General features: G+C 33.0%; 1 protein-coding gene and 1 pseudogene across 1 annotated transcript; one reads left to right on the top strand and one right to left on the bottom strand.

The window, feature by feature from the left end:
* Positions 1 to 4,616: 4,616 nt before the first annotated feature.
* Positions 4,617 to 10,757, bottom strand: LOC114391731 (annotated as a pseudogene).
* LOC114393128 (peroxidase 46-like) lies at positions 10,653 to 13,571 on the top strand. The gene is made up of 4 exons (XM_028354392.1): positions 10,653 to 11,016; positions 11,792 to 11,971; positions 12,071 to 12,236; positions 12,991 to 13,571. The coding sequence occupies exons 1-4, from the start codon at positions 10,786 to 10,788 to the stop codon at positions 13,404 to 13,406; spliced, it is 993 nt and encodes a 330-aa protein (XP_028210193.1). The 5' UTR covers positions 10,653 to 10,785; the 3' UTR covers positions 13,407 to 13,571.
* Positions 13,572 to 13,872: the final 301 nt, after the last annotated feature.

The raw sequence follows: 13,872 nt of genomic DNA, 5'->3' as shown, positions 1-13,872 counted from the left end.
GGCCCCCATATGTCTATATGCAGAATATCAAAACAGTTAGATGCATGTGAATTGCTAGAAGGAAAAGGAAGTCTTTTATGCTTTGCATAATGACATGTATTACACACAAAATTTTTGTTATTTCGCAAGAAAGGATAACAAGATTGCATAAGTTGTAACCGTTCAAAAGATGAGTGGCCTATGCTAAAATGCCAGAGATCTATGGGTGTTATGTTACATTTGGGGTGAACAATGGTGGAGTGTATTGCACATGCTGTTATATGATCTGGTGTGAGTTGATAGAGTCCATTTCTCACTTCAACTATACCAATCCTCGCTTAAGTGCTCATATCCTGTAAAATACATGATGTGGAAGAAAAAATCAGTTTGCAGTGAATAGAAGAGACAAGTTTTGATATGGAAATGAGATTAAAGGTGAATGAAGGTATGTAAAGGACATCAGACAAAGTTATAGAATCATAAAGAAATACAATGCCTGAATGGGTGGCTCAAACATGATGGCCATTTGGTAATTTGACCATGATAGGATTGATTTGTTTGTAAGAGTGAAAGTGGGTTAGTGAAGATGAAACGTGATCAGTTGTCCCAGAATCTAATATCCAAGAGAGGTGTGTGTGTGTGCGGTTCACAGTGGATAAGATTATACCTGAGGTTGGTGCTGGATTAGTGGAACACGAAGAAATGGAAGCTATTTTCTTGGCATGAGATGAATTAGGAGTTGAACTTCCATGAGATGGTTGTTGGATTAAAGCAAGCAATGCTTTATACTGCTCGGGTGAGAAACGAACTTCTTGAGACTCATTGCGTTGTATCTGGTCATCTGTGACTTTGTCATCTACTGTCACAATGCTATTTGCAGTGGCCTTTGTGTTGTAAGACCTGTAGCCAGGGGTGTAGCCGGGAGAAAATCCATGTTTCCTATAGCACACATCGACAGTGTGCCCATTTTTTCCACAGTGGGTACATGCTTTTCCAATCTTGGCATTATTTCCTTTATTCTTTCCATCATAACCAGAGGGCATTCTATGCTTTTTGTAGCAAACATTCTCTGTGTGGCCAGCTCGTCCACAAAAATCACATGCAAATTTTACAGCATTTATCACATTTCCTTTAGATTCAAGAGTCATAAGGTTGTTACCAGATAATTGACGTTCTTGTTGTGCTACATATGAAAATATCTTCGATATCGCAGGCATCGGATCCATAAGCAGTACATGTGATCGAACATTGCTGTATTGTTCGTTCAAGCCACGTAGAAACTATATGGCTCGATCTTCTAGTTTTCTTTGAGCGATGGTAACAAGAACTGAACAAGTGCATTTTACAGTGCAAGAACAAACAGGATCTGGCCTGAAATTTTCTATCTCATCCCATATAATGTGCAATTTTGTAAAATACTCTATGATAGAGAAATCACCTTGCTTCAATGATGCTGCTTCTTACTGAAGATCTGAAATACGAAGGAGGTCACCTTGCGAGTATCGGGACTTCAAGTCGCGCCAAATTTCTTCTGCTCTATCCATCCATAGAATGCTCTGCCTAATGGAGATAGAAACCGAATGAACAATCCAAGATACAACCATGTTATTGCAGCGACGCCATGAACCATACACTCGATCTGTCTTCGCTGGCTTTGGTGCACCTCCATCCACGAATTCGAGCTTATTCTTGGCGCTTAATGTTGTAATCATGGATCTGCTCCATGAATGATAGTTTGTAGAATCCAGGACTGGTGAAACAAGAGAAACGGCTGGGTTTTCACTTGGGTGAAGATACAGGTAACTGTCCATGGTTGGTGTTTGCTTACTAACCTCACTCATGGCTGATAAGAACAAATGAAGGATGGAGAAGAAATGATTAAGTGCGCAGCAGAGCTCTTCATACATAACAAAAAGGAATGCTTCCATAGAAAGAAAGAAAAATGTCAAAACAATTAAATGGCCAAATAACAGCTTGGCTTTATTGGTGTAATGAGTACAGTATATATACAATAGTGAAGGAGAAGAAAAACTGAAAAGTTAAAGCAGTTAGGTAGTTATAACAGAAAACTAATTACAACAGAAAAGCTATAGCTCAACAATTGACAAAGCTAGCTAAGAACCAAAGATTTCCAATTCTTCCAACAATTTGTAAGCCCTCCAGATAGATGATTCTAAGATATGTCCAAGAACAACAAATTGTTTCTCCCATTCAGCATCTTATGATCATATAAGAGGGGAGACACGTTTGATAAGTTCCCATATATTGAATTATCTTCTAAATAGAGCTCAGGCACTCTCGACACAAGATTCCAAAATTTGTCTTGGGCCTCAAATGATGATTCATAAATAGTTAAACTTTCAAGAGACCTTTGTGTATATAACCACGCAGGAAGGTTAGGCCCTGCAAAACTTAGAACTAATATTTTGAGTTAAAAAGGTGGAACCCAATGTGAGTCAAAATCAAATATTAATAGCGAATATGAGTGTATACTAAGTCCCTTTAATTTTGACAACTTGTCAAAGTTTCTCTCAAACACAATTCCTGACAATGCATTTGAGGCAACAACCAAAGTAATTAAGGATGATAGATTTCCCAAATTTGTGGGAATAAATCTAGAAAACATGTTTACTCCAAGAATAAGACTCTGTAGGTGTTCAAATTCGCCTAACCAATCTGGAATGGATCCATCAAAATTATTGTTTTCCAAGACCAAGTCTTCCTACTGTTGAAGATTTAACAATGGCTTTGGTAGGTGTCCACTTAAAAAACTTAAGCTAAGGTCTAAATCAGAGATGTCACAGCTAAGATTGAATAACCATGCATTTAGGCAACTCTGAGTTAAATTTATTGATAGAAAGATCAAGAACTTTGAGTGCAGTAAAATTAGCATACTGAAGAGATAGGCTTAAGTCTTCAAGTTGGCAACCACACATGTGGAGCACTGAAAGTGATGGAAGCATAGTCACTAATCGAAGCCAATTAGTTTCCTTGTGAAGATCAATGACACAGAGGTTGAGATATGCCAAAGAGGAAATGTGAGGAAGCCACTAAAGGCTATTGATGACAAGATTATTATTAAATGATAAATCAAGATGACTAAGTGATGAAGAGTTGACACACTGACAAAGAGGTAGGTTATGACAATTATAACTATCCATAGAATCAAAATGGAAATCAAAGAAGTCATTATTCCTCAAATCCAAGTAACTTAGAAATTCCAACTCCACCAACAACAAGGATAGGTAAATGGAACCTGTGAGGCAGTGTGATTTATCTTCTTTGCCACTGTAATTAGGAAGATTTGTAAAACATGAGAGGCTGAGCTCAGTGACTCTACTTGTGATGTTGTCACACTTGACTCCTCTCCATTCACAACAATCTTCTACAGTGGACCATGAAGAGAGCACACCCGATGGATCTTTGTCTCCTTGCTTGAAATTTAAGAGAGCATGCTTGTCTTTTTTATTGTAGCGAACATTGAAGCTGCACAAGGTAATATTGAACATGATTGCGCATAGAACACATGCAAAAATAATGGCATATTGAGAAGGAGATGTATTCATAACATGATTGCGCATAGAACACATGCAAAAATAATTGCATATTGAGAAGGAGATGTATTCATGATTGAGTACAAGAGAAATTATGAAGGGTCGAGCTAGGGATGATATATGGATGGCTTGAACTTGATTGAGGGAAACTCTATCTATTTATAGTATGGTTCATATATCTATCTATACCAGAATTTCCTCACAAAGATTACAATAATCTCTCATCAAGTGCATAACAGCGCTTTCCTCAAATTTCATACATATCACGAGTAACTTGGACCAATAGCTAACTAACTTTCAATGCACGTTCCACATAATTTTTTACGAATTTGCCATGAACAATTTTCCACAAGAAAGTTGAAGTTCTGACTCTTTGGCATATCCAACTATCATTATCTGCAAATGAATTCATGAACAGTAAATTCATATAATTATCCGACAATTTCACTCATCTCTCCTTTATTTTCTCCTCTTATTTACATTAGTGACAACTAGGATCAAACTTAAGTTTTCTTGCATCTATCCCAATTTCACCACTAGGCCATCCCTAGCTAGCGGGTTATTTAACTTATTTCCATTTTAGAAACTCAAAACTTGCAAATTTTGTAATTAGAGTACATGACAAAAATAATAATCTACGTGTTGTTATAGCTCTATAAATTGCCCTCTGCTAAGATTGTTTCACTCCTTGGCCCAAGCTTTCCCATAGCTGAATTTCTTGGGACTATTTAGTTGTGATAATGTATAGAATTGGGAAAATAGTATATATGGATGAATTTTGAAGTCATGGCAATGCAAGGGAACACTCCAATTGTTCAAAGAAACTGTGACTATAAGAAAAATGCAAATTAGCATTGGCCAACCAACATTAATATATTTTTCATTAAATTATCTTTTTTGAACATGTGTTAGTCACGATCAATGCAGCTATTTTTTTTTTAATAGAATTGCAATTTTTAGCCTTATAATTATTATATACAAGGATGGATGAGAGAGATGGTGACAAGATAAGACTCAACTTTACTATGTCATTAGGCAAACTGTGCATTCCAATGATTAAAACTATTTTAAAAAGTTCATAGTTCAGAATCTCTTATGAGTCATAATAAAATTTGATATAGCCATTGCAATGGCGGTTGAGCATGCGTATAGACTCCAATCGAGAGCACATGCATGCACATACTAAGAGAAGTGCTTTCAACTTTGTCCCAAATACCAAAATTGCTAATGCCCACCAAAGCAACAGCTGCAACCGAAAGTGTTAGGAAGTAAAATAAAATAAAATAAATAAATAAATGAAAACAACATGGAAAGTCTCAAATTAAATAAAAAGTAACACTAACAACACAACTTCAAAATATGACAGAATATGAATTAACAATGTAATATAATATATAATAAGTACAAAAGAAAATAATTTTAAATGAGAAATTTTAAGTAGTCTGAGTTGCAGCACACAAACACTATTGTTAGAGAAAAAAATATTTCATTACACTGGTAGGAGAATCTGATTATGTTCCTCTCCCAAGATATGATAACTTGTTGATTCTGATCGTGTGCAGCAAAAAGATCTCCGAACCTTCTAAACATCAATATTCTTTCTCTCAAAAAAGTAATTTTTTATAAGAACATGAAGAGAAGAAATTTTGAGGAAAATGCAAAATTATTTTTCTAGTTGTATCTATTGGCTAAAGAAGAGAGATATACATAACATAAACCCCTTATCCAACAACACAAAAAACTCAAAGTAAAACTAACACACTCAACAAAGGAGGTTGGAAACCAACTAGCATAAAAGAAACAAACAAACAAACGCAACAAACAAACACGTAACAAATCAAATTGACCCACTAAAAACAAAATCTTAAAATATAGGAATTCTAGTTTTATGTAATAGATTCTAAAATAAATATTTTTATAAAAACAAAATTAATATAAATAATATAATTTTATAAATTTTAAATTATAAAATAAATATTTACTTAAAGGACATTCCAAGCTTGGAAAGTCTTCATTGAACCTTACACACTTTGCAATGTACTACATGCCTAAAATATTCGTTGAATAAATTAGGGGCATGGAATGATCTAATGCCTCCTTTAGCAGGCGAAGTAGCTCAATGATTCCATCAGGTGCATGCTCAACCATTGAAGGATTTTGGGGGTAATGAAACAATGTTTTGACCAAAATAATAAGGCATACCAATACCATTCCCCACTTTGTCCATCCATTTCCTATATTCCACAACCCATGTGTCTATTGATCTTAAATTAAGGTACAGTTCCTTTGTGGGGACCTTTTCTTTCACCAAAGTCTCATTTTGGGATGATAAGAATCCCATGTCTTCTCAAAAACCTTGATTGCTCTTTGGAGAAGATACCACTTAGGCAACATATTTGCTAGTGGCAAACTTTTTGTTCTTCCAAACCTTGTTATTAACATTGATTTCCCTTGTCCTTGTCCTGTTGGTGTGCAAAGAAACACACCACTGAAGTAGCGTGTTTCACCGTTTTTGTCAACAATTTCCCTGTTGTTTTGAAGCACACAAGGGGCTCTAAAGCTCAAGAAGTTAGGTATGTTCTTTCCTTCTTTCTCTCTGCCCCACCAACCTGCAAAACCTATCAATCTTTCAGTCACCTCAAAACACAATGGTTGTGCATCTTCCCTCTTTGCAGTCCAATCTGTTCTGTCATGTGAGATTGAGACATGAGCTGGATCCATCAGATTTTGTAGGAGAATAGAGTGATCATATGGGAGTTGATGAATGGTTGAAACATATTGGAACCCTGCCCTTGCAAAGTTCTCAAATCAAGGTAGTTTATCAACATTTGGAGTTGTCTTTGGGGACATCCATACCCAGACAACTCCGTGGGAATCCTTCACTTCATATGCTTTAACACAAGCTGATAGATGGAGCATCAGTTGAAAGCTGTAGGATACATAAATATAATGATTAATATAGTAGTAAACCACCAAATTCATCTTTAAACTATTATCCTCTTTTCTAAATGGTTCTTAAAGAGAAAAAAGAAAAACTACTCAAGTAGTTCTAGAAATATTAGAAATCATCTAAGGTAGTCCTCTAAAATATTTAAAAACCCCTCCAAATGGGTGCCTGAATTTTATTGAAATACATCAACCTTGATACTAATGTGATGGATATTCAATAACTCAAAGATTACTTCAATAATTTTATTACTTTAGAGACCACTTGGGAGAGAGGATGATAGTCGAAAGATGAAATTGATGATTTATTCATTAAGATTGCCTTGCACTAATCTCAGAAGAAATTATTGTATTGCATTGATTTACTAGTAAAGGATGAACTGTAACCAACATGAGCTATCTTCACACATTTACCTTCACCTTCGAATTGCCATCCATGGTTTAGGCACTTGAACCTTCCATCAATCAACTGGCCTTCTGATAACTTTGCTAACCTGAATCAAACAATTATAGATGAAGTCAAGCAGTTTGAAAAATATGGATTCAGTATTTAACAACAGATTGCAAATTTGCAGGGTATTTTCTTTATCTCATTAGGCATCTAATCAACTGCTATGTCAACAAAGAATGCAAGGTCACTTACAAACATTAATAGCAGAAGTTGACATAAGTATAACAAATTCAGGAGTAACATGTAAAGAAATTCGTAACTTACAATCTTAGCCAATGTTGTACTAATAGTTTCTTATTGTGAGTTATGTTGACATGGAAGGTGTGAATTTTCTGATAAGAAATAAGTGAAGTCCTTATGTCTACATACAACAACCACTACATAGTAATTTCATCATTTTTTATCTCACAGCAGAAGCACTGATTCATGCAAGCTACAAATTGAGAAAATGAGCACAAAATTGATGGAATTGGATCAGGACAGAGAAGAAAATAGATGAAGAAAAGTGACAAAATGTGTCGTCCTTTTCAGCCCAGATTGTTTTTAATTTCTGGGTTTCATAAAGATTTTTTTTTATAAAAAAAATCAACGGAACTGGGTGCTTCAACTATGTTCAAATTCAACGAAACTAGATCAAAATGGTGTGTTGATAGCTCCTTAAAAAATTCCGTGCCCCTGTGAAAGGAGGAAAAGTAACCGATTGGTTTTTGTTTTATTAAGATCTACAATTTGGTTCCTAGCTTATTTTGTGTTTGTTTTTCTTTTCAGAAAGGACAATTTCAAAACCGTCAGAATAATTTTAATTTAATATATTTCAAAACACTTTTGTCAAGAATTTAATTTTAACTGCTAGAAAAGAACCACCGCAAAATGCAATTAAATAATAATAATAAAGTTTGGGTCATGTAATCAATTAACAACGAAATTTAACAGCAATGATTAAAAGTATTGACGGATGGAAACATTCAAAATTAAGATTGATCAATTTTTTTATTTAGGGACTAAAAATGAAAATTCAAAAAAATTTAAAGATTAAAAATATAATTAACCGTCTATAAAATATATTTTTTTAGTAATAATACATAAATTAAACATATCATCAACACTATTAATTTTCTTTATCCTTTTCTTTCTATCACATCATAAATCTTATTATATTTATTATTTTTCTCCTTTTTATTCTCTCTTAATGTTGAATATTAGATATCTCAATATAGTCTAAGCATTTTTTCTTTACTTATTCTATACACCACAACCTATCTTGTCTATCACTTTTAGATTCATGTATATCAAGTATACAAAAGTTATTAACATATACATCACATATCATAAATTAAAAAATATTATCAATAAAATTATAAATCAAAGCTCACAAGAGATATAAAAAAGTTTAACGTGAAAAATACTTTAAAACAAGAATAAAAATAACTGATATTTTAAACACAAAAAAAATAACTTCATTATTATTATTATCAATAAATGATACAAACAATCTCAAGCATACAAACATACAAAATACCCAAATCTTACATCGATTGTCTCAATCTCCTTATAGCTTATATATCTATTTTGGACAACTTCACATTGAAATCTACATTGGGCAACTTCACATGAAATTTAACACATACAATGATCAAAACAAATTAAATACAAAATTTATAAAATTACAAACATACAACAACATAAAAACCCACAAAATAAGGTATTGTAGTGTGAACATGTGCCCTCTTTTCAATCCTTTTGTTTGATGACAATTCGAGCAATCGATTCCTATATAACAGATGCAAATGTCCTGAGGGGGAAATTGCTTAATATCATCCCATATTCAACCATCATTAATTATCTGCATATGAGTGAACCGAAAAAATCATATAATTATTTTACTACGGAAAATAACATGTTATTGCATCACTATAATTATTACAATTCCAACTAAGTCGAAACTACAGCAATTATTCATCATTTGCAGCAAGAGTTTAAAGATTATGTATTATTAGTGTTACATTAGCCTAAAACATATTTTTTGTTGTTAGTAAAAAAAAATTGTTTGTTTTTTATTTTCATAAAATTAAAATATATTATTTTTTGGTCTGAAATTATGTGGAATTAATATCCCCTCTTCCAAGAGTTTCCATTTAAGGTTTAAGATTTGTGTTTGACTAAATGAGTTGTTTCCTCAAGATTCCATTCAGGTGTATATAGTCCAAAGGTGGAATATCTCTACACCTTGGTCTTGCGTGCTTTGGAGTTCCTTTCTCAGAAAATGTTTGATTTTTGGGATAAAGTTTCAGCCTTTATTTCCCTTTTGTTATGTAAAGTACATTTGTTTACAAGCACTTTCGTCCATGGAGGGGAGGTAGATAATTAAAATGTGCGATTGGGAGTCCGATCTGGGTGTGGGAGAAGGGGCTAGTCGTATTTTTTTTTTAATTCTTTTTCTTCAATTTGTGAGGAGTTTTTAATCCCAACAAACTGTGTTTTGATTTTTTTAAAAAAAAATTATAATTTTTTTAATCCCTAAAAAATTGCATTTTAAAGTTTAAATTAAAAAAAATATATCAAGTAGGTTCAAATAAGTTTGGATTCGTCCAAACTTAGCTTTAGGCTAAAATTCACATATTTTAATTTTGCGGGATGAAAAAACGGATAAAGTATTTTACAGGAAAAAAAAACAAACTTTACTAATTTTATAAGAAAAAAAAAACATATTTTAACCTTCTATATTATCAACCCATCAAAAGTAGTAATAATGAATATAACTTTTCAGATAATTATTATAAAAATTAATAAACTTACAATATATAATAATTTGTAATAAAATGATATAGTGTAAAACAACTTTAATGCATAATATATTTTCTCGTTATTTAACTACTACTATTTAAACTATTTAACTATTATAATGATTAATTAGAATTGAATTTCTTACCGGCAAGTGAATTAATCAATCACATGAAATTATTTTAGTATAATCACTCAGGCTTGAATATCCTTCTATGAAAAATACACGGGGTAAAAAAAAAGTGTATTAAAACTCTTAAATCTACAGATAGTTAGTGACGGAAAAAATGTTCTACATTACAATTTAACCTCTTGGGCTGTTATTCTATCTCTTGTTGTCTGACAACATTAACTAGTGCTTGACCATTAAAGTATGGTGGACCTTTATAGTTAGCGGTGGAAATGAACTGATGGAAGTACTCATCTCCTGATGATTCCTCCTCAGCAGAGATTTTTATTCACACATGGCGCGTAAAACAAACCTCTTACGTCAAAAACACATACTATTGATGTAATGTAATACTATCTTGGTTATATAAACAACAAATGGTATTTTTTTTTAGTTTTAGTTATAAGTAATAATAACTAATTTTTAAATTTATTTCGAGTTAAATATTTTTTATATTTTTAATTTTATTTATTAGATATTGATTCATGAAATTATAGGTATTAACATTAAATGAGATTATCACTTATAACATTAAATTTAAAGATATTTTTAAAATTATGATAATATTAAATGTGATAGTCACTTTCTTTAGTTTTAATGATTTATGTTATGTTATTTATATATAGGACGAGAGTTAGTAGTATTTATTATTTTCTAGAGTTACCACCAGGAAGCATATTAAATGCTTAAGGGCTGGGATAATGCATGACCATAACCTCTAATATTTAAGTCGTGCCACTGACTTCATCCAACCACATAACTGTAGCTTTGAATTAATTGGTCTATTTTCTGGTCTCACTTTGCTGTATGTATCTCTATTCTCTATCATTATCATGTGACTGATAGATTCTTCTTCACACTGCAAACACTGAGTCATTACTCAAAAGGACTAAAAACTTGGTTCTATGGAGAAAGGAGCAATGGTTTTTCCTTTTCCAATAGCAGTTTCTTGTCTTTTTATTATCGTCCATATTTTTGCTAATTCTGTTTCAGGTAGCCTAGTTTTCAACTTCTATGCAGCTTCATGCCCCACAGCAGAACTCATTGTGAGAAACACAGTCAGTTCATCTTCTTCTTCTGATCCTTCAATTCCTGGGAAGCTACTTCGCTTGGTTTTCCATGATTGCTTTGTGGAGGTTAGTGTATACTATTAGTCCTACACATGTTCTCGCACACATATAGGAATCGAAGACATATACCAGCAGGTTTACAGACACCTTACTCAATCAAGACACTTATATATGTTCACATTATATATATGTTCACATATATATATGCTCACATTATATTTGTATTAGGATATTTATCTTTCATATTTTCGGTCTTTTCCTCTTGTGCTTGGACTTAATTCCTTTAAGGTAAGTAATCTTAGTCGTTGATAAGAAAATCAGTGATTGATATAATAATAAGACATGCATGATTTGTTATGCATGTGCACTGTGCACATACATCAACTATTAATTTTCTTATTAATGAATAAAATTATTTATTTTACTCAATAAAATAGGTAATTAACTCACTTTAGAAGAGTCAGATAGATCCCATTTGTACTTGGACTTGGGTCCTCTAAAATAAGGGTAAAGTGAGTAATCTGATTAGTTAATGAAAAACTCAATGATTGATTTATTAACACATTTATGATCTGTCATGCGTGTGTACCTAACATCAAGGGTTGATTTTCTTATCAACGGCTAAAATTAATCTCTTCATTCTCAAAGTGAGTTCCTCACTTTAGAGGAGTCAGATCACTTGCTTGCACTTAAGGCTTTCCCTAAATGGGCTAGCCGGTTCTGTGGGGTTCAATTAGGCCCTAAGTTCAAATTCTACAAGAATCTTACTGGGAATGTGGTATCTTATGTTCTTGTGCTTCATTTGTGTGATGGTGATCAATGATCAGTTCATGATATGTAGGGATGTGATGCCTCTTTGATGCTACTAGGGAATAATACTGAAAAAAGTGATCCAGCAAATAGGTCTGTTGGAGGATTTTCGGTTATAGAATCAGCAAAAAGAGTCCTTGAGTTCCTTTGTCCTGGAACAGTTTCTTGTGCTGACATAATTGCTTTGGCTGCTAGAGATGCTGTTGAAATTGTAAGTTATCCACTTATCCTCATTACATTGCTGATATTCTTCCAAAATGCAATGACATCAAGTTTGGTATGGTAATTTTCTGAGGGTATTTGAAAACAGGTCGGTGGTCCTATGATTGAAATTCCCACAGGGAGAAGAGATGGAATGGTTTCAGTTGCTTCAAATGTCAGACCCAACATTTTGGACACCAGTTTTACAATGGATGAGATGATTAACCGTTTCTCTAGTAAAGGGTTGTCCTTATTTGACCTTGTCATCCTTTCAGGTGCATATTCTTCCAAGTATATATTTTCAGGTTCCTATAACTATTGACATGCTTCTCTTTAATAAGTATCATTCCTTTGGTTTTCAGTCTCTTCCCCTGCCCTTTATTCTTAGAGGGGTAATTGACCATGAGTTTCATCATGCTTGAGGTAAAAAACCATAAAGGCATAAGGCTAGACAATACATTCTGTTAGGTAGAAAGAATTGAATTATTGATGTTTTGTAGATGAGAACGTACTCCCTACATTTATTATAATTATTGTTCTGCAGATGGTGGCTTGCTTTTCTACGTAGTTTTTTTAATATTAAAAAACTGAATATGTTTTGGTATAAAGGTATCATATTATAAAAGATTCCATGCATTTTTAGTGTTAACTTTTAATCAATTAAAATCACTTTAGATATAATTTTTGAAGTAACTATAATAAAAATTAACAATTTTATGATATATGACATTTTATGATTAGGAGACTGTGTCAGTGTATTCATATTAAATTTATAAAAGATTGTAAATCAGTACGAGTGTGTTTGGATTTCTGGTAGGGGGTAGAGGTTCCAAAAGTACGTTTAAAAATAAAATCAGGTTAAGATCACATTTGATTACCCCTCAAAAGTATGTTTTAAGTTAAAATTTTGGCCTGGAAACTTAGTTTGAGGGAAGTAAAACTTGGGATACTTTTGCAAACTTTATTCCAAACATAGGATTAAACTTTTATTCACACAGTATGCTACATAGTGATGCTTTGGCTTTGTAGGGGCTCACACCATAGGAGCAGCTCATTGCAGCTCATTCAGGGATAGGTTCCAAGAAGACTCAAAGGGAAAGCTCACACTCATTGACAAAACCCTTGACAATACCTATGCAGACGAGCTAATGAAAGAGTGTCCCTTAAGTGCAAGCCCTTCTGTTACAGTTAACAATGATCCTGAAACATCCATGGTCTTTGACAACCAGTACTACAGAAATCTTCTCACCAACAAAGGGTTGTTCCAATCTGATTCTGCTCTGCTAAGTGACAATAGAACAAGGAAATTTGTGGAGGACTTGGCAAATGATCAAGAGTTTTTCTTTGAAAGTTGGGGCCAGTCTTTCTTAAAGCTCACTAGTATTGGAGTCAAAACTGGTGATGAGGGTGAAATTAGAAGTTCTTGTGCATCAATTAATGCATAAAAATATATATTATATAAAATAGTGCAGCAACCAAGGTTCTCTAAGCATAATGGAAAATAAAAAACAGCCACAAAGTTTTTATACCATGTAAACAAAAACACAACTTATGTAGACGACTTTGTTGTGTTGATCTACCGGTTTTCTTAATTCTTTCTTGCCATCTGATATTATATGTATTTCTTTTATATTGGTGTAGCATAACAAATATCGATCGCTTGCACCTTATTTTTGCTAGTGATATTCTACATGTTCTCTTCCTAAGAACACTACATATGTAGGTGATATTCTATGTAAAATTGGACCAACCTAATAAGATAAAGATGAAACATTTTGACTATAAAATAAATAGTGCGAGAATAACAAGCTTTTTATCAAATATACTTTGTGAGCACATATAGCGTTCTCGAACAATGGGGCTTCCGGGATGGATGATTTTGGTTGGGGACTTCTGCTACATAATGTATTG

This window comes from Glycine soja, chromosome 17 (assembly GCF_004193775.1).
Source record: "Glycine soja cultivar W05 chromosome 17, ASM419377v2, whole genome shotgun sequence".
Lineage (NCBI taxonomy): Eukaryota > Viridiplantae > Streptophyta > Magnoliopsida > Fabales > Fabaceae > Glycine > Glycine soja.
This window is presented reverse-complemented; position numbering and strand designations above follow the sequence as displayed.